General features: G+C 35.1%; 1 protein-coding gene across 1 annotated transcript in view; it reads left to right on the top strand.

Annotated features, from left to right (window-relative positions):
* LOC123675788 (cytochrome P450 4C1-like) overlaps positions 1-16,543 on the top strand; it is a 37,419-nt gene extending 20,876 nt beyond the window's left edge. Inside the window, exons 10-12 of the mRNA XM_045611307.1 lie at positions 11,903-12,068; positions 15,918-16,097; positions 16,158-16,543. Of these exons, the coding sequence (XP_045467263.1) occupies positions 11,903-12,068; positions 15,918-16,097; positions 16,158-16,321 (510 nt within the window). The 3' untranslated portion in view covers positions 16,322-16,543. The remainder of the gene's footprint in view (positions 1-11,902; positions 12,069-15,917; positions 16,098-16,157) is intronic.
* The last annotated feature ends 3,492 nt before the right edge of the window (positions 16,544-20,035 follow it).

Raw genomic sequence — 20,035 nt, 5'->3', positions numbered from 1 at the left:
AAATTAAGCAATCCAGGATGTACACTGCATAGATTGTGAGGATTTTATTATCTCTGAATAAACCACTACAATATTCTCTATATCTGAGACCGAATATAATCCTCAGAACCTTCTTCTGAGTTGTGAAGATGTTGTTGATGTTCCTATTAGATTAGATTCATAAAAAATCATTCCATGTCTCATTCGCGACTCAAAGTTGGCAAAATATACTGTTTTCAATGACGTCTTGCTTAGGTATTTGGATAATACCCTGATGGAATAGCATACTGAATTAAGGTTGTTATTTAGAGTTTCTATATGTTATTTCCATGTTAGGTGTTCATCAAGTGTCGAGTCAAGTGTTATTCCTAAGAACTTAGTTGTTTTATGTAGCTTAAAGTTTGATTCATTGATTTTAATTTCCTCTGGTTTACTCTGCCTTGAATAATGAGTTCTGAAGCACATTATGCTTGCCTTGTCTGCATTGAGTTTCAATTTACGAGATTGTAACCACTGTTCTATCTTGAGGAAAGTATTTGCTGTGTTGGTCAACAACTTTTGAAAGTTTTCATCCCGGAGCAACAAATTTGTATAATCAGTTCTCCCATATCAGTTATGCCTATTAGATCATTAATATTCAATACGAATAGAATGCATCTCAATATGCTCCCTTGTGGTTTGATTTTATTTCTTTCCCATTTTCTACTATCAATACCTACCCTCTGTTCTCGGTGTGTTAGGTGAGACCTAAACCATTTTGATATCTGTCCTCTTATTCATATTGCTCCATTATTTTTAACAATACTTTATGATCAACACTGTCGTATGCCTTCAAGAGATCAAAAAATAGTCCAAATATGTTCATTTTCTCCTCCTCCATTGTTTCCACTATTTTTTTGACGAACTGAAAAATAGCAGTATTTGTCGATTTGCCCTTGACAAATCCATGTTGGTTTTTACTCAGTATCTTGTACTTTACCAAAAAATTTATTAGTCTTTCTCCCATTGCTTTCTCGAAGATTTTTGAAAGAGACGGCAACAGGCTAATAAGCCAATAGTTTCCAAGATCTCCTCTATATCTCCTTTCTTAAATATTGGTTTAACGAGTGCAATCTTAAGGTTTTCGGGAAATATACCATACTTAATTGAATTATTTAATATATATGTAAGGGTCTCCACTATTTCCTCAATCGAATCTTTACTATGCTTGTGGGGATGTCGTCATCTCCACTGCTGTTCTTATTTTTAAGTTTCCTGGCTAATTCTTCAAGTTCTGCTGTAGTAATTGGATATCAGTACATGGATTTGCTATTCCTTACTTTTAGCATAAATTCTGTAGTTTTAGATTCTTCCTGTATATTTTGAGCGGCATTTATGAAATATTCATTGAATTCATCTGCAAGTTTGTGAGGAGATTCAGTTGTTAGTAGTTCATTTGGGGTTTTATTTTTAATAGAATTCACAATATTCCATACGGTTTTACTTTTATTGTCGGAGTGGTAAATCATCTTTTCAAAGTTCTGTCTTTTATGTTTTTGCAAAATTTTATTATATTTTTTTTTGTTTGATTGTACTGAATTCTGAAATCTTCATCTTTTGAACTTAAAACGAATAGGAGATCTAGTTTAGACTTTATACTCACAATTTCAGGATGGTTCATGATGATATAGGTTTTCTTCCTTTTCATTCTCTTTTTTTTTTGGGAAACACCTCATTGAAAATTTGAAGAAACTTACCATAGAACTCCATCCACTGACTATTCACGTACTCTTCCTTTATATCGTATATTTCACTCCAACACAGCTCTCTTTATTTTTCTTTGAATGATTGCCTGCTTTGGACTGTGTATATCCTTCCATATGTACCCTGGTCTTCGTGGTTCGTCCAAAATTTCAATTTTTGAGCAGTATGGTCTGAAACTTTAGAGTTTATAACTTGCACTGTATAACTGTTATTGTAGTTTGTGAAGATGTTATCTATACAGGTTTGTGACGTCGGTGTTATTTTGTGTTCTGGAATATTGAGTGATGGTGATTATAAGACTTAATAGATTCACAAATTCAGCTTGACTTTTATTGGTTTTTAATAGGTCTACACTGCTCAACAATTGATAGGGATCACTTACTTGTTCTGAATTTAATTCTGAAATATTCGCTCCAAGATTATAAATTTAGTCAGATATCAGAGTATTTTCAGTTGATAATATGGTTCACTTGAGAAAATAATGAAAAAATGGAAAGTTGGAGAGAAAAAAAGTTTTTATTAGTAACACTCAAAATTCTGTGTTCGAATAACATAAAAATTTTATGATGAAACCACAAGAAGGCTGAAGTTTCGGTTAAGCTAGTACCTAGTTGGTCCCCCACGAGCTCGTCTCAAGCATTCTACCCTACGAGGCATGCTTTCGATCAAACGATTTATAAAATTTTGGGGCAAATTCGTCAAAATATCCCGTAATGCGTTAGAAAGGTCCTCCAGGTTATTGATCGGTTGTTCTAAGGTTGACAATTGTCTAGACATCTCAGACCAGACATGTTCGATGCAATTCATGTCTGGAGAGCGAGCTGGCCAGTCCATCCTATCAATAGCATGAGTTTCTAGCGCTTCATTAACCAGACGACTACGGTGTGGACGGGCATTATCGTCAATTAAAATGAAATTCTAGCCCACGGCAGCCACAAACGGAACAATTTGGGTTCAATAATCATATCGTGATATCTCTGGCTGGTCATGGTGGTGTTCTGCGGAACAACCAACTCTGTGCGTTGGTTCAAACAAATGCCTCCCCATACACATATAGAACCTCCGCCAAAACCTGTTGTGGGTACCATAAACTGTTCTGCATACCTTCGACCTCTTTCCCTCCAAGCAAGAATACGTCCATCGGAGTTGACCAAACGAAATCTAGACTCATTCGTAAATAAACATCGGCTCCAATCTTCAAGTGTCCAATTGCGGTGCTCCTCAGCCCATTGCCGTCGATGAACCCGGTGTTCCCTATTCAAACGGGGATGTTGTACCCTCCTACGTGCTTTCAAACCACGAACATGTAGTCGTCGTCTTACAGTCTGGTTCGAAATTAGAACTCTTGTTGCAACTCTCAGTGATCTATTGAGCCGTGACGCCGGGTAAGTGGGATTTCTCCTAGCATTGAGGATCAAAAGACGATCTTGGGCAGCTGTTGTACTGCGCTGCCGACCTCCCCCATGAACATAAGCTACTGAGTCGTTTTGGATGAACCTATTCCAAGCCCGACTCACGACACTTTGCGAAACATTCAACCGCCGGGACACTTCTCGCTGGGACAAACCTTCCTGTATCCACCGTATGATTTGGTCCAGTTGCACAGGAGCCGAACGTCTTCTCGGCATGACTGATAAGCGGATATTGTTATTATTTCTTCAATTATTGTCACCTTATGTGTTTGAACGAGAGAAAAAAACAGATTTAATAACAAATACCACATTGCTTTTCACTCCACCCGTAACAGCCTACAGATAATAATCGATTTTGTGAACAAGAGCCGATGAAGTGAGGAAGACTTTGATATAATCAACTCAAAACATCTTACTTTTTCCTTAGAGAACATATAATGTACAGATATTCACGAGATAACTTGAAAAAAATACAAATGAAGAGAAGTTCATAAGTGATCCCAGCAATTGTTGATCAGTGTATATTGAAGTCGCCGAGGAGAAAAACCTTACTCATAACTTTCGGATATTTTGCCAAATATAAGGTGTTACTATAAAATCATTCTCGGAAATAATAAAATTGACCCGGCGTTATAAATTATAAAAACTTAGGGCCAGTTTTGTCACATGCGAAAAAATAAATTTATATGAAACAATAGTATTCTATTGTGATACAAATCAATTATACCGTTTCACAGACAAGAGTTGGTGTTTTTGAAATAGGAGACTTATATTTTTTTCGCGCAGTTCTTTACCCCATATTATTCAAAAATATCACCCGTTTTAGAGATATTGAGTTTTTACTTAATTTTTTGCTGGGACATCTCATATATAAATATTTTTTATTTATTTCGATATTAAATTCATTATGTGTTCAAGCATAATTCCAATTAAGACATATATAGGGTCTCCAAATCGATAATCGGGACACCCTATATATGACTTGACTGCAATTATACAATGGACACAAAAGGAATGAGTGCATGCGTTCGGAGTAGGCAACTAGTGTAGGTATAAGTTGCGCTAATCACATAGGAAACGGAGTAGTCTCGCGCGTCGCCGTTCCCTATCTCTGGATTAGAGCAACTGGTTGCGCTAGCCTCATAGGAAACGGAAAAATGCTTACCGGGCAGCCTTTTCCGTTTCCTATAGGGCTAGCGCAACTAGGTGCTTTGATCCATTAGGAAACGGATAGGAGCGAGAAATTATTTTCTAATCTACAGGGTGTTCCCTATAAAAAATATTCAACAATGTGATTGTTCAAATTGATTTTTTAAATGGATCACCCCGTATATTTTCAAATATTTCCAATAGACTTAAATATGTGACGCAAAATATCAGAGATATTTTCCAACGATACAGATGTGCCTCTATCGATTTCCAGAAGCAATTGTAACACTAATTTGATCAAAAGTTTTTTTAACTGAAAAATTTGCTTATAGTCATCATTCCTAAATAATCAACCTACCATATAGGATTCACTATTTAATATTATTATTCAATAACCTCGTGTCACGAACAAAAAAACAACTGGTTGTTTGACCGTTAAAAATCCAGTGCGTATGAAAAAACACCTGCTATCGATGAAATATCGGCCGCTTTTATGCCGGCTGTCCAAAATCGGTGTGTTTGTGTGGATGAAAATACACTTCAATAAGATAGTTTGGTCCTCCGTAGGCGACTGAATACGCAGTATCCATCGCGATTTCTATTTAGGGATCAATTTATGATAGGTATTTTTATTAATTGAACAATAATACTCGAAATTATTATAAAAGAAAGAAGAGGAAAAAAGAATAAGAAAAACAGCTAAGAATATTGCATAGATTGTTACAAGGAAAATTACCGAAAATAATTGGACTTATTTATAAACGAAGGAGACGAAGATAAAACAAAATATACTAACTGAGTAAGAAACTGCAACAAACAGAAGGAGCTGTTTAAATTAAAATAACATAGAAAGTAAAGCAAGGAGTGAATTATTGAAATTTGGAGAAAAAAACGAAGGGTTTACAATTTTTTTCAATAAACTTGTTAATAATGTGTTTGTCCACCGCGATTATCTATACACTCCTCAACACGTCTCGGCATTGATGCAATAAAATGGTCTATTTCTTCTTGAGGGATACTATCCCAAGCTACCTATATTTCACGTGTGAGATCCGCCAAAGTCCGTGGGGCTGGGGTAAATTTTCAAGCGCCTTCTACCCACGATGTCCCTAACATGCTCTATGGGCAAAAGATCGGGAGATCTGGGCGGCCATGGGAAAATATTCACATGGGTCGCTTCGAAAAAGTTCAAACCAATTCTGGCAACATGTGCTCCTTCTGGGTGTTGCAGTTTCTTTGTCAGTTAGTATAGATTGTTACGAATATACGCAATCATAGAGCGTTTCAAAATCTTCATTCTGCCCGCTATTGGTAGATACCTACTTACGTACTAAAAAGTAGATATCTGGCGTAAATGGGCAGAATAACATATCTGTAATTGACGGAAAATCTGCATCAATACTACATATAAAAAGCGCATTGAAGCAGTAGATTCTCATTTATTTGCTTGAACATATCTGAGGGCAAGTCCTGAAAAGGTTCTATTAAGCAACTTAATACCATTTTGAGTTGTATTTAAGCGACATATTTCCGTTCTAAATTGAACATATTTTCATTTATCAATATTGTGGCCATCGCCAGACATTTTGGCTCCTCGGTAAAATAAAATTTTTCCGCCCTGCTTTGCATTATTTATCTGGATTTTCTTTAATGGAACCTTGGTTATTCCCCTCAGGCATTTTTTCAATTTCATATGAAATCGCATTTTTTAAGATTAACTCACCTTTTCAAATTTATCAAAGGACGTTTTGTCGATTTAATCAAAAACGTCCTGCATTGTTTAAATGTACGACGCTCTATACGTTTATATTGAAAAGACAACGTAGGTTTTAAAGGTTCCTTTCGGTACCTATTCGTATTTTCATAAGCGCCTATTCGATTCAAAAAAAATTTGCTCTTGGTAATTTTATTATTTTACTACAAGCAGTGGTATCTTCACTGAGAAAACATTTACGTGTTGCAACGATAGCTCAGTGAATTTTAAGATTTAGAAAAATAATCAGAGAAGACAAATAAATAAAATAAAAATAAACAGAAATAAAACAAAATGAATAAAATAGAAATAAACAGAAAAAGTATATTGAAATTCACAACAGGTTAAAATTTAGAGAACATTGTGTCAAAAAATATGTCTTGTTTTTTTTCAACTGACTGCGCCCCTAAAATTTGGCGCCCCGGCAAAATATCCGGTTTGCGATCCTGGCGTCGATCCTGCCCAGATGGAGCCATAAGTATGATTGGCGGTAAACATAATTGACATAAATCATTTTCAACATACATTTTATGGAGCCACCAGATAGGTATGCTTGTTGTGTTTAGGTATTATCTACGTATTTCACGGAAGTCAAATACTTAATTATAGGTATCGAGGATATTTATACCAATTTCGATCATTCCTCGTTTTCAATAATAATAATTATCACCTATCGGATCATCTGACGCAGAGACTGTCCATACAGCTGGTAAACATTCCTGAAAAACAATAATATCAAATGATTCATATATTGACTAAAATAAATATTCTCGTTTTTCGTGAACAATTGCATAATATACGAACTGAGAAAGAAACTGCAACACCCAGAAGGAGCTGTTTAAATTGATTTTTATTTTGTGAAACATAGTAAAGCAAGGAGTAAATGATTGAATTTTGAGAAAAACCAACAACAATTTTTGTGACTTGAATACGTCAAACCAGCTGTTCGAGGGGATCCAAAGTCGATGTTTAGTTGTTAAAATAAATAGAGCATGTGTACGCGGAATTTATCGCCAGCTGAGTGTATTTGAAAGAGGATGAATTGTTAGTCTAGGGGAGGTGGAATTGTCATATCGAGAAATCTCTAACCGTACGAACAGAAATTCAACTACTGTTATGAGATATTGCCAATCGTGGTTTGATAATGCCCAAAATCGAAGAAGAGTAGGCACCGGACGTCGAAAGTGCACAAATGAAGTTCAAGATCGACGTCTAAGACTATTAGAGACCGAACTCGACCTTTGACTAATGAGTGGTTAAGAGAACAAGGCCATCCTGTAATTGTCAGCCGGATGAGGTCTTTTGGACTGCAGCATTATCGACCCCATTTTGTGTTACCTCTGACGGTTGAGCATCGGCGGCAACGATTACAGTGGTGCAGGGAACGTCAACATTGGAATGTGGAATGACGTCAGGTCGTATTTTCTGATGAATCCCGATTCTCCTTGGGTGCACATGATGGCCGCAGAAGGCTTAGACGACTTCGGAGAGGAAGACGTGAATCTCAGTTTGACGTTGAGCATCATGTACACCGAACAGTAGGCGTTATGGTATGGGGTGCTATTGCACATGCAAGTAGGTTACCTTTGGTCTTTATTGGAGGTAACATGACAGCGCTGCGTTACCTTCAAGAAATAGTGAAGCCATATGTTCTCCCTTACCTTAACCGGCTCGAGAATCCAATATTTCAGCAAGATAATGGCCGACCTCATGTTGCCAGAGTTAGTTTTAACTGATCTTTCGCCCTCAGAGCATGTTTGGGACATCATGGGTAGAAGGCTTGGAAATTTACCCCAACCCTCACTGATTTTTGTAGCTTGAGATAATATCCCTAAGGGAGAAATAGACCATCTTATTGCATTAATGCCGACACGTGTTGGGGAGTGTATAGATAATTGCGGGGGACAAACAATTATTAATACATTCATTAAAAAATTGTAAACTCTCCGTTTTTTCTCCAAATTTCAATCATTTACTCCTTGCTATATTATCTATGTTTCACCAAATGTTTCTTAGTAAGTTAATATATTAATTGAAATCATCTTCATGTGATATCAGCCCAAGATTATTTCAGTGACTTTAACCAAATTATAACGATTGTTCAATCAAAATTGTCCGAAAATTTTTTAGTTATGTAAATTTGTGCAAAACATTTTTTGGAGAAAATTAATTGCATCTCATGTAATAAAAGTTGAAAAAGATGAATTTTCAAAGAAATTCCAATTAGATATTGCTGTAAAAGAGAAAATTAGATGCAGCTTATGAAATATATGAGTTTAAAAAAGAAGACTATAGAGTATGAACGCTCTTTTCTAAAATGGGACACTGACACTTAATTCATCAAAAGCTCAAGCCAGTTTTTTGGTCTCCACGATGGATGAGTATGAGCTTTCGACTGCTTGGTAAATCTGAGCTTTGAGCTTTTTGCGAAAGTGAGCATTCACTCAATTGATTTTGGGTACAAGATGAACTTTTCCGATACGTAGGAATCGAATCTGGGGACCCAGAGGATCGATCAAGCGGGAAACCTAAGTTTTTGGGGATTTTAACTTACCATCGATTGGAAGTTTTCCTGTTAATGCTTCGCGCTACGAGCCCAGGGCAGTATTTCCGTCGAAGAAGATTGAACACTGCTCTCTCCAGATTCTATGGTATGCCAATGATGCAGAATTTGAGTATTAGCTGCGAGAAATCCAAAGCAATGGTTGTCGCTGAAGAACGCTTTTGGATGTGAGTTGGTAATAAACGGTAAAATCATACAAAGGACACGATTTAATTATTTGAGTGTAATAATATCTAGTGAACGGAACATTGTATGGGAGAAGTCAGAGCATAGTCGTACAGGACTGCAAAGATTGTTGGATGCCTAAGAGATATCATCTGGAGAAACAAGACCATGAAACACAAAACAAAAGCTCGTACCTATATATAAGGTGTACAACTTTGCTTCCGCCGTCTAGCAATAGATGACTGTAGCGGCAAGCGGTAGTTGAAATAAATAGATCGTAGATAGAATAACCTTAGGTATTTGTAAACATATCGCCATCGAAATATTAGTCGATTTGTGTCTGCATCATAAAGTTATTCTCGATTAAACATGTCAGCTTACGAGCCAAATTCTCGTTTTGAGGCAGGTTTTGAATTTCTGCTTTAATATAAAAGAATCTGCGGCTTAGGCTCATAGAATGCTCTCAAATACCTATAGTTAGGTCGCTATTAGTGGAAGAACATGCCGAGAATGGTTTCAACGCTTCAAGAATGGTGCTTTCGACGTTAAGGATCAGCATGGCGGTGGAGGAGAGAAGCTTTTCGAAGATGCAGAATTGGAGGTATTACTTGATCAAGACTGGAGTCAAACGTAAAAAGAATTGGCAGGATTATTGGGAGTGATACAACAAGCCATTCCAAAACGCCTGAAAGTCATGGGAATTATTTAGAAACAAGGAAATTAGGTTCCGTACGAGTTGAAGCAGAGATATATTGAACGGCATTTGTTTGCTTGTGATCACTTTGCTGGCAAGGCAAAAACTGAAGGGATTTCTGCATAGCATTGTTACTGAAGAGGAAAAATGGTTCATTACGATAGTCCCAAGCGCAGAAAATCATGGGAATATCCTCGCCATGCTTCCACGTCGACGGCCAAACCGAATATTCACGGTTCCAAAGTCATGCTTAGTATTTGATGGGACCATCTCGGCGTTGTGTATTATGAGTTGTTGAAACCGACTGAAACAATCACAGGCTATCGTTATCGAACGCAATTACTGCGTTCGAGTCGAGCATTGATAAACAAATGGCCGCAATACAACGAGTGACATGATAAATTGATTTTACAGCTTGACAATGTTCGACCCCATGTTGCGAAAGTGATCAAGACATACTTGAACACGTTGAAATGGGAAGTCCTATCCCACCCGCCGCATTCTCAAGACTTTGCCTCCTCGGACTTCCACTTGTTTCGATCAATGGCACACCGCCTGGCTGACCAGCACTTCGAAGGTCTTATGAAGAAGTAAAAAATTGGATCGATTCGTGGATCGCTTCAAGAGATGATCATCAGTTTTTTCAATGCCGGATTCGTATGCTGCCCGAAAGATGGGAGAAAATAGTGGCCACCGATGGACAATACTTTGAATCATAAATGTATAACCAGTTTTTTACAGAAACAGAAGTTCCATCAATTTTGCATGAAAAATCCTGGAGGTCGCAAAGCGATAGTTTCAGGCGTTCTGAAGTTATGGCCGAAAGAAAATATTCTTCAACTGATGCACTGAAAAACCAAATTGGGTCTTTAGGTTCTGACAGAAACAGAAATCCCATCAAATTTATATGGAAAAACTAGAAGGTCTCAAAGCGAAAGCTTCAGGCGTTCTGGTGTTATGGACCAAAGAAGACAAACTTTAGTTTTTCAGTGCATTAGTTGAATAATAACTTTTTTCGACCATAACTCCAGAACGCCTGAAGCTATCGCTTTGCGACCTTTTGGTTTTCTCATACAAATTTGATGGGATTTATGTTTCTGTCAGAACTTGAAGAAACAATTTGGTTTTTCAGTGCATCAGTTGAAGAATATCTTCTTTCGGCCATAACTCCAGAACGCCTGGAACTATCGCTTTGCGACCTATAGGATTTTTCATGCAAATTTGATTGAACTTCTGTTTCTGTTGAGAAAATCCTATCATTTCATTTGAAATTTCGGAGCAAAATGAACAAAATGATGAACTTCTGAGTTAGCGCTCCCTATCGAAAGCAGCAAAAACAAATTTATCATGAGTATATTTTGTCCCCAATCAACAAGACGTCATCTCTCAGACGAGATCTAATTTGCTCAAAAATGTTGAGCCAAACTAAAGTTACAGGCATTTCAATCAGTCAGATTTCTCCCTTTCCCCTACCCTTATTCGATATCGTAAATTCGAAAGTGAGAATTCAAAAAGATAAAGAATTTTCCAAGGATTACAGTGATGATGTTATTTCTTCAACTCCATATGAAACCTTTTCGAGTAAAATTCATTTTTCTACTCGACGATAGCTATTACGCTCCCTAGCGGTAGATGTATGAACTTTAAAACAATCCAGTGTCCAGTGTGTTTTTTTTGTACACTTTAGTGGTAAAAATTTTTACCGCAAGTCTCTACGATGAGTGGATCCTTCAATATAGCCGCTTACCTCTCTTATTTGCCCACCCTGTACAAAGCATACGTGAGACCGATTCTCATATATGCTGCAGAAACGAGGGCAGAAACGGTGACAGCGAGACAGCGGCGACAGAGAATGGTGAGAATAAAGGAAATGAAAATTTTCAATCTTCAATTTACAATCTGTCCATAAACCTGAATATTCAAAGGAATGCCAACCTACTGGTAAGACGGATAATGAAAAGTGTTCAAACTACCTAAGCACATAATCGACGAGGTACACGTGAACCAATTTCGGTGGCCTTGGCCATTTCTCATTTTCTTGGAAAACTTTCCCCATTAAGAACAAGAGGGTAAGAAACACTCAATCCTGGCAATCTTCGCAAGTTTTATGAGCTAGAATGCTAGATAGATTACTGGGTAGGAAGATTTGTAAAATGATGAAGCGGCAATTAAACACCAAAGATGCCGTCGATAGGGCGTCGATTGGTTGCGGTACCTGCAAATGTAGTGCATCGAAAGCATTTATTTATCACTAATGAAATTGAACATTTCCTTTTTAAAAAAATATAGAATCAGAAAATGCTGAAAACTTATAATATTCTCCTCACTCTTGAAACCTTTGGTGCTTGAAAGCTCCCAGATATCAGCTACTACTGAATATGAATGAATTTTCATCAAATAAAGGCTCAAACAAAAATATTCACACTTGTTATTCTCTCCAACAGCAAAAAGTTTACGAAGAAGCAATAGAAGTGTTGGGCCAAGACAGATATCCAACCAAAGCAGATATACCGAAGCTTCAATTTACAGAAATGTTTATAAAGGAAACCTTACGACTCTTTCCGATTGCACCTTTATTTCTCAGGGTTGCCTCAGATGATTTCAGAATGGGTGAGTTCAAATTACCAAATTTCATGACGTCAACCTTATCCATTTTTTTCCAAATATGGAAGAAATTGATATCAATAATAATTAAATTAATATCAGATGATCACATCTTATACTGATAATTAACAATTGAAATCTTAGTTTTTTCATCGAAGATCTCAAATCTAAACTCTTTCATACAAAAAATATATTTCAAGTGTTTCATAATTGACCATTTTCGAGTATAAATATAATTGAATGTTGGAGGGCTGGTTTAATCTTAGTGTTATTATTAAGATTAAACAAGCACATTAAATATTCAAAAAGCAAGATACCAACTTCAGAAAATGAAACTAACAAAGAAATGGAGTTGTGTTAATCCAAAGTAATAATTTTAGTTATCAAGTTGGTGAAGGTTCTTACTCAATCATTTTAAACTAGGCAGTTAAAGCATCACAAGCACAAGCACAAGTATGGGTTATGGCGAGGGTTATGGACCACCATATTTGTTAATGAAGCTGTTAATGAAGCTGTTAATGTAAGGTGCTGTAATAAAACCAAAGACAACCAAGTTTTATTTCAACATCATCCTTCTGAATTTCATGAAATTCATGTTGACAATTATACTGGAAAACGTTTAATGACGTCATTTCATAGCTAAAGGGAATAGCCTATAGGAGTGCTGATCCAGTAAAATATTGGGACAAAAAACCTACACAGAATACAATAATTCTACCATCTCGCACAAGTATTGGGAGGTTTCTCAGAGACCTCCGAGAGTGGATAAAATCTTATTGAAGTTCAGGTCATATTGAAGCACAGCTGAAAAATTTCAGATAATTTTTAAGCTTAAATAACCAGCAATTTAACATCCTACCTACATAATATAATACATCATTTTGAAGGGAAAAAAATAACGAATTCAACGAAGTTATGAAATACAGGGTGTTCCATCAAAAAAAAAATAGGTTTGTGTTGAATCTTAAAAACCATACCCCGGAAAAAAAATGGGTACGCCACTGGATTCTAGGCAGAATTATGATTCAGACGCAGTTTTTAGCTCAGCATTATTTCTGATAACTTCTGAGATAAAGGAGGGTTCCGAAAAGTATCAATTTCCAAAATCACCCTGTATCTCTTGAACGGAAAGAGTTATGCAAAATCTGATTAGACCAACTTGAGTTTCACGAAAAAGTAGGACCGGAACGTGAAAACCGCAAGGCTCTATCTTAAATAACAAGCGAGAAACCTGGCTGTCTCACCCAAAATGGGATGCACTGTACAGGGTGGGCAAATTTCGATGTTTTAGCACTACAACTTTTAAACCAGAGGTGATAGACAAAATCTGATACCCACTTCTCGATCTCTTTTTCTGAGGAACTATCAAGGGTAGTATTCATTTTTGGCCACCTTCTTTTGTTTTCGAGTTATAAGCGAAAATTGGAAAAATGGTGATATCGAAAAACATTCATATCTCCGTTGATATTGATGATAGAGCTCTGAAATGAAAACATTATATAGGCACTTTTTTACGTAGAATCCAGTGGCGTGCTCGTCTTTTCAAAAGAGTTTTCAATTACGAAGCTATGACTCAAAGTTATGTTTTTTTAAATGGGAACACTATATTTCTGTGACATTTTTTGAAAGCTTAATTTTTTCTGATTTCAAATATATATATAACATCGTATAGTTTGTATCAATATAAATAATGGAAAATGGTCAAAAACTTTTCTCACCTAAGTGTCTCAATATTTCTATGGTTTCAAATGTTGACGAGCACAGAAAAATTTAGCATTGTATCATTGCCACAGTCTCCTTCTATTAGTTTCTTCATTGCTATGCTTTTTACTCAATTTCTCACAGAATAATGGACTGCTATCATAGAGATTCGAGCTTTGACTGTCAAATCATCAATTTATATCATTTGAAATCAAATCAGCGCTACGAGTATCATTGTTTCGAAATACTTGTATATTTTTCTATTTCAAAATGAATTATGGAAATAACGAAAAGTTCAATATGCTCGAATGTTACATTAGATGCAATTATAATGAGGATGCAGCATCACAAGACTATTTGAATAGTTTTCCAGAAAGAAGTCAACCGCACAAGTCAATATTTGAACGAATCAAAAACAATTTGATTGAACATGGAAGTTTGACAAAAAAAAGACCAAAGAAGTATAATATACATGACGAAGAAAAAAGTGTATTAAGTGTAATCGGTACTGTATCCGCAAACCCTAATATTTCGAGTCGTCAAATAGAAGAAGAAACTGGTATAGCTAGAAAGCGAGCTCTGGATATTAAAAAAAAAATTAATTTCGACCCTATACCTATAGGAATAGTTATTTTTAATACAAGTGCAGAAGGCATTGATATTCTTGATAGAATGAGCGTTCTGTACGAGTATTATACATTATTTTCTCTAATTCATTGCATTCTTATTGAAATTAATGAAATATTTCCATAAATATCCTTTAGTGATTTTTGGCTTGAAAAAATTTGGTTGGCAGAACTGATTTCTTCGAGGCAAATTGATGAATTGACAGATAAAGCCGTGGCGGAAAGTTCGGAGTACCAACATATAATAATAAAATATAACCATGAAAACTGTGCGTTTCTGATATATTCTCGCACGATTTTGTTCTACAAGATGTGGAAGAATGAACGGAGTAACCACAGAATTAGAGAAACAACCTTCTCTACGGCCTAGGGATCCTGCCTGCCGATTAGAATATTGCCATTGGTATATAGAAAAACTAGAAGAAGACCCGTCGTTTTTTGAAAAAATTATATGGTCGGATGAAGTGCACTTAAGTAGCGCTGGGATATTCAACAGGCACAATGAACATTTTTGTCGAAATTAGTAAAAATCATATAAATAATCAGATTGACGGAAGGATACTGCTCTTGTTATAAGAAGCTATATTTTTCTGTGCTCATCAACATTTGAAACCATAGATATATTGAGACACTCAGGTGAGAAAAGTTTTTGATCATTTTCCATTATTTATATTGATACAAACTATACGATGTTATATATTTTTGTAATCAGGAAAAATTGAGGTTTCAAAAAATGTCACAGAAATATAGTGTTCCTATTTAAAAAAACATAACTTTGGGTCATAGCTTCGTAATTGAAAATTATTTTGAAAAGACAAGCACGCCACTGGATTCTACGTAAAAAAGTGCCTGTATAATGTTTTCATTTATGAGCTCTATCATCAATATCAACGGAGATATGAATGTTTTTCGATATCGCCATTTTTCCAATTTTCGCTTATAACTCGAAAACAAAAGAAGGTGGCCAAAAATGAATACTACCCTTGATAGTTTCTCAGAAAAAGAGATCGAGAAGTGGGTATCAGATTTTGTCTATCACCTCTGGTTTAAAAGTTGTAGTGCTAAAACATCCAAATTTGCCCACCCTGTACAATGAAATTTTTGTTAATTATATGAGATCTTCAATCATATCATCACTTCTTCCATCGAAGGTTTGATTTCGTAATTACTATTTCTATTTCTTGCTTCTGCTCAAAAAGTTCTATCAGACTCTATTAAATGTGTTGTACGACAAAGAAGTAAATAAACCCACGCAAGAAGTATAAAATGTTGGAATATGCGAATTCTTATGTACCAAGTACCAATAATAATACTTGTCATGAAAAACCATACTCTGAATCAAATTTTATGAGGATACTCCAAATATTTCTGAAGAGCGCCTTTTTAGGGAGTATCTTCTAGGGATTATAGCTGACAGCAGAGATGATTTCGGAAATTGCTTTATACAATAATCTATACACTCATCTTTCTCAACGTCCTACAAATTTTGGTATATTGTTATAGAAATAATGAATATTTTATTTTCTAGACAATTTGACCATACCCAAGGATAGTATAATACTTATTGGCATTATGCATTTGCACAGAAGCCCGAAATATTGGGAAGATCCGCTAAAATTCGATCCAAACAGATTTCTACCTGAAAAACTATCTAAGATGCACCCATACTCTTATTTACCATTCTCAGGGGGACCAAGAATATGTTTTGGTAATATACATTATTGATATAAATACATGAATTCAATCAATTATAATATATTTTATCCAGGATACAGATATGCAATGATCATCATGAAATTGATTCTGTCGAAGATAATAAGAAAATTCGAACTCAAGACGGAATATAAAAGCATAGAAGAAATTCAACTGAAAATTAATTTGATGATGAGACCATCTAATGGATTCAAAGTTACTCTGCAGCCAAGAGAGTAAAAAATTTTGTACAATGTGATATCAATTCAAAAATTGACAATATTAGATGTATCGATCAGTACCTAAGTAAAACATATTTAAAAAATGCATCCAATCGGCTTCCTTATAATGTATACAGTAATAAATATAACAAATTTTCACGTCATATCTTCTCATCTTGCTAGGCACATAGTTTCAAAGAATAAAAATTATTTCAAATGTTAATAAATATAATGGCACATTTATTTGTTTTTACTTCATCGCTCCTGCGGCATAATTCTGATACTAGATGTAGATGCATACTTAAAAGAGTTCAATTACACTATTATTTCAGTGTGGAGAGTTATTTAAAAACTAAACGTGTCTGATGAACAATGAAAATTTAGTCGAGTAGTTCAGCAAGTAGTTTAGCCGAGTCGATCCATTTTAACCATGCTCACTGGTTTATCGACTTAACAAGGGGGTTTTATTCTACCCTCAAGAGATTGAAAACGTATTTATGAAGTACAATGGGAAGTAAGAGATCGACTGGGCTCGCTCTGTTAAATATTCATTATGATTTTCAATTCGATATTCAGAATATATTTGATATCCTAGGAACACCTGAATAAAATCTGAATACCTATTCAAAATTATTTATTTTATAATCTTTAGTATTTACTTCGACCTTCAATTCAATATCCAAATAATATAATGAATTTTTCATATTCAATTTATTTATATAGCCAACATCCTACAGTCAACAACACCCCGCCCCGCTTGTTGTGAGGTTGATTGGCATATGTATTTTAATACAAGCAGGGCCCCCGCAACCGCGCGTGCAACGCGTGCACCGCACGCGGGCGCCACTCTAAAAGGGCGCCAAAACCTCTTATAGACCGCATGAAGAACCGATGGACCAAAGATTTTCGAAAAAAATTCTTTCAAATTTTTCAACAATTTTTTTTTCAAAACTTCTTTCTTGCAATTTATACAAGTTTTCGAACGTCGCAATCGGCATGAAATAGCCAGATATTGGTTTACAAAAACGCATACTCCTTGCTAATCCTAGGGCATTTTTTGCGCTATGTGCTGCACACAGCTTAAATTTAACTGAAAATGATGCTGCTAAGGTTTCAAATAAAACAGTGGACTCTTTTGATATTGTAAAAGAACTTTATATATATTTCTCTTCATCCACAAAGAGATTGGAATGTTATAAAAAAGCATGATCCTCAGTTAAGTCTAAAACCCCTAAGTGATACTAGATGGTCAAGTAGAATTGATGCTAAAGTTTCATTTTATTCAAATATGTGATAGCCTTTTAGAAATAGCAGAAAATGATAATTTTGACATAAAAACTAGACATAAAGCAAATTCTCTTTTATTAAATATTCATTCTTTTAAATTTATTTGAAGTATCATAATTTCTTATGATGTTTCATTCCAGATTTATATTGTAAGCAACATGATGCAAAGTGTAGCGATTGACATTAAAGTGTGCCAAAACCATTTGAAGAATTTAGTTGATCATTTCAAAAATTATAGGGATGATAATGTTCTCAAGGAAAAACTTGCGGGAGCTGGAAAACTAGCGGCTGTTCTTGAGATAGATCAAGGGTTTTCTCCATTATATACTGTAAGACGAAAGTATATACCAAAATTGTTCGATTATGAACAGACGGAAGATCCAAAAATCGCTTTTAAAATAAATTTCTTTTAGAAAATAATTGATCAAACACTAAGTTCCTTAAATAGTAGATAACGTTAATGTTTTTTGTTTTATTTGTGATATTCTTAAATTAAATGACAAATATCTATTGAAATGCTGTCATGCTCTTCAACAAAAGCTAACTGATGACAGGAAAAAAAGAGACTGACGTGAAAGAAAATGATTTATTCAACGAGATAAAAGCCCTAAGATTGTTTTCATTATCTGAAGCGAAAATCCTCTTGAAATTCTACAATATATTTTTGAAAATAATCTAACTTCTTCTCTACCGAATCTTAGTACTGCCTCAAGAATCCGTCCCACTTTACCTGTGTCCTGTGTCTGTTGCTTCTGGTGAGAGATCATTCACTGAATTAAAAATTTTTAAAAACTATTTGAAGTCTACCATGTCTCAAGAAATATTTTCTGGATTGGCAATCTTAGATATAGAGCAAGAGATACTCGATAAAATTGATTGATTGATAATATAACAGAATTTGCAGCAGCCAAATCTAGAAAAACATCCATTCAATTTCTGGATTGATCCTAATTAAATGTTTATGCCTTTATGAATAATGATTTATAGAAGAATACAGCTTAAGTTTTGAAACACATTTGAAATGTATTATGTTACAAATAACACCATGAAGTTCTTAAGGCAATGAAGGTTGCTGATAGATTTTCAACCATTCTATACTAAATTCTCAACAAAACTTCAAAAAAAAAATTTCCGATTATACAGTAGTACTTTTCTCCACCTCCCTCCTTTAAGGGGCGCCAAAATATGTTCCGCAAGCGGGCAGTGATGTCCCTTGATGGGGCCCTGAATACAAGTATCCTATTTGCTATATGCTTACCATACCATAATACAGGGAGAAAATTTTTTATTTGTCTTTTTGGTTTGAAATGATAATGAATACTTCAATTAATTAATTATGATATTTGAAACATGAGGCATTGCGAAAACTATGACAGCCTTAGTTTCAGGATTTATTTTTCTGGAAACGCTTGTGAATATCAAATTGCAGGAAGAAACAAAATTTATGCGATAGACAAATTCATTTTAAATTTTACTCTTATACACCAATCAGATGCTCCTTCAAAAATATGGGTGAATAAAACTCACGCGAGCCCTGTATTCTCCGACCCCTCACCATTTTTTGTAAGAATTCCAACACTAATTTGTATTGTTTGAAAAGTTATAGCAATGTTTAAAAGGTTATTTTGAAATATTTTGTGGTTTCCAAGGAAAAACGATATTTCTTACTTCATCACCCTGTATTTCGTTAAGTAAGCATAAGCAGTAATTTCATAGTTTTTACTTTTGTCAGCAGTTCTTAAGGTTGTAGACTACTTTGCGCTGAAACTGCAATTCCGCTAGATGGAGCTACCCAAAAATTTTTGGTAGATTTGTACCTGACACACCCATTCAACTTGAAGAATCGCCTGTTTGGTATTTATTGCCCCTAATAAAATCTCAACTCTCGATGAAGCCCAGCAAAGAGTAAATTTGTGTTTCTGTAAACTTTAGAAATTCAGTTCAGTTTAGATACAGTGGCGTATACTAGGGGGGGATAAGGGGGATATATACCCCCAGGAGGAATATCCATTATATGTAACAACCTTATATATCACAATCTTATTATGAGTAAGCAAAATTCTTTGGAAAACTTCTTCAAAAGAAGGAAAATTTGATTTTTTTTCCTTTATCCCCCCTCCAAGGCTTATGTCTGGGTACGCCACTGTTTAGGTATATAATACTTAATAAGAAAATCGCTGAAAATATTGTGAAGTTAGAAATGACAATGAACCACTGTCATGGACTTATTTTGAGTATGGATAATAGAAATAGCAATTTATTCGAATTGAGAAAAAATATATGATCATCTCTGGTTGTATGATTTCACAGAGAAAATCAGAAAAATTTGCATATTGAGATTTCTAGAATTTAAATTCGAAAAGCTTTTGAGTTCTCATTTTATGTGCCTTTGGAGGCCACAACACTGTGTATAGGAATATAAGATATGCGATTTAGTAGGTTATTG

Source organism: Harmonia axyridis, chromosome 3 (genome assembly GCF_914767665.1).
Source record: "Harmonia axyridis chromosome 3, icHarAxyr1.1, whole genome shotgun sequence".
Classification (NCBI taxonomy): Eukaryota; Metazoa; Arthropoda; class Insecta; order Coleoptera; family Coccinellidae; genus Harmonia; species Harmonia axyridis.
Note: the sequence above shows the minus strand (reverse complement) of the source record. Positions and strands in the feature narration are given on the sequence as shown.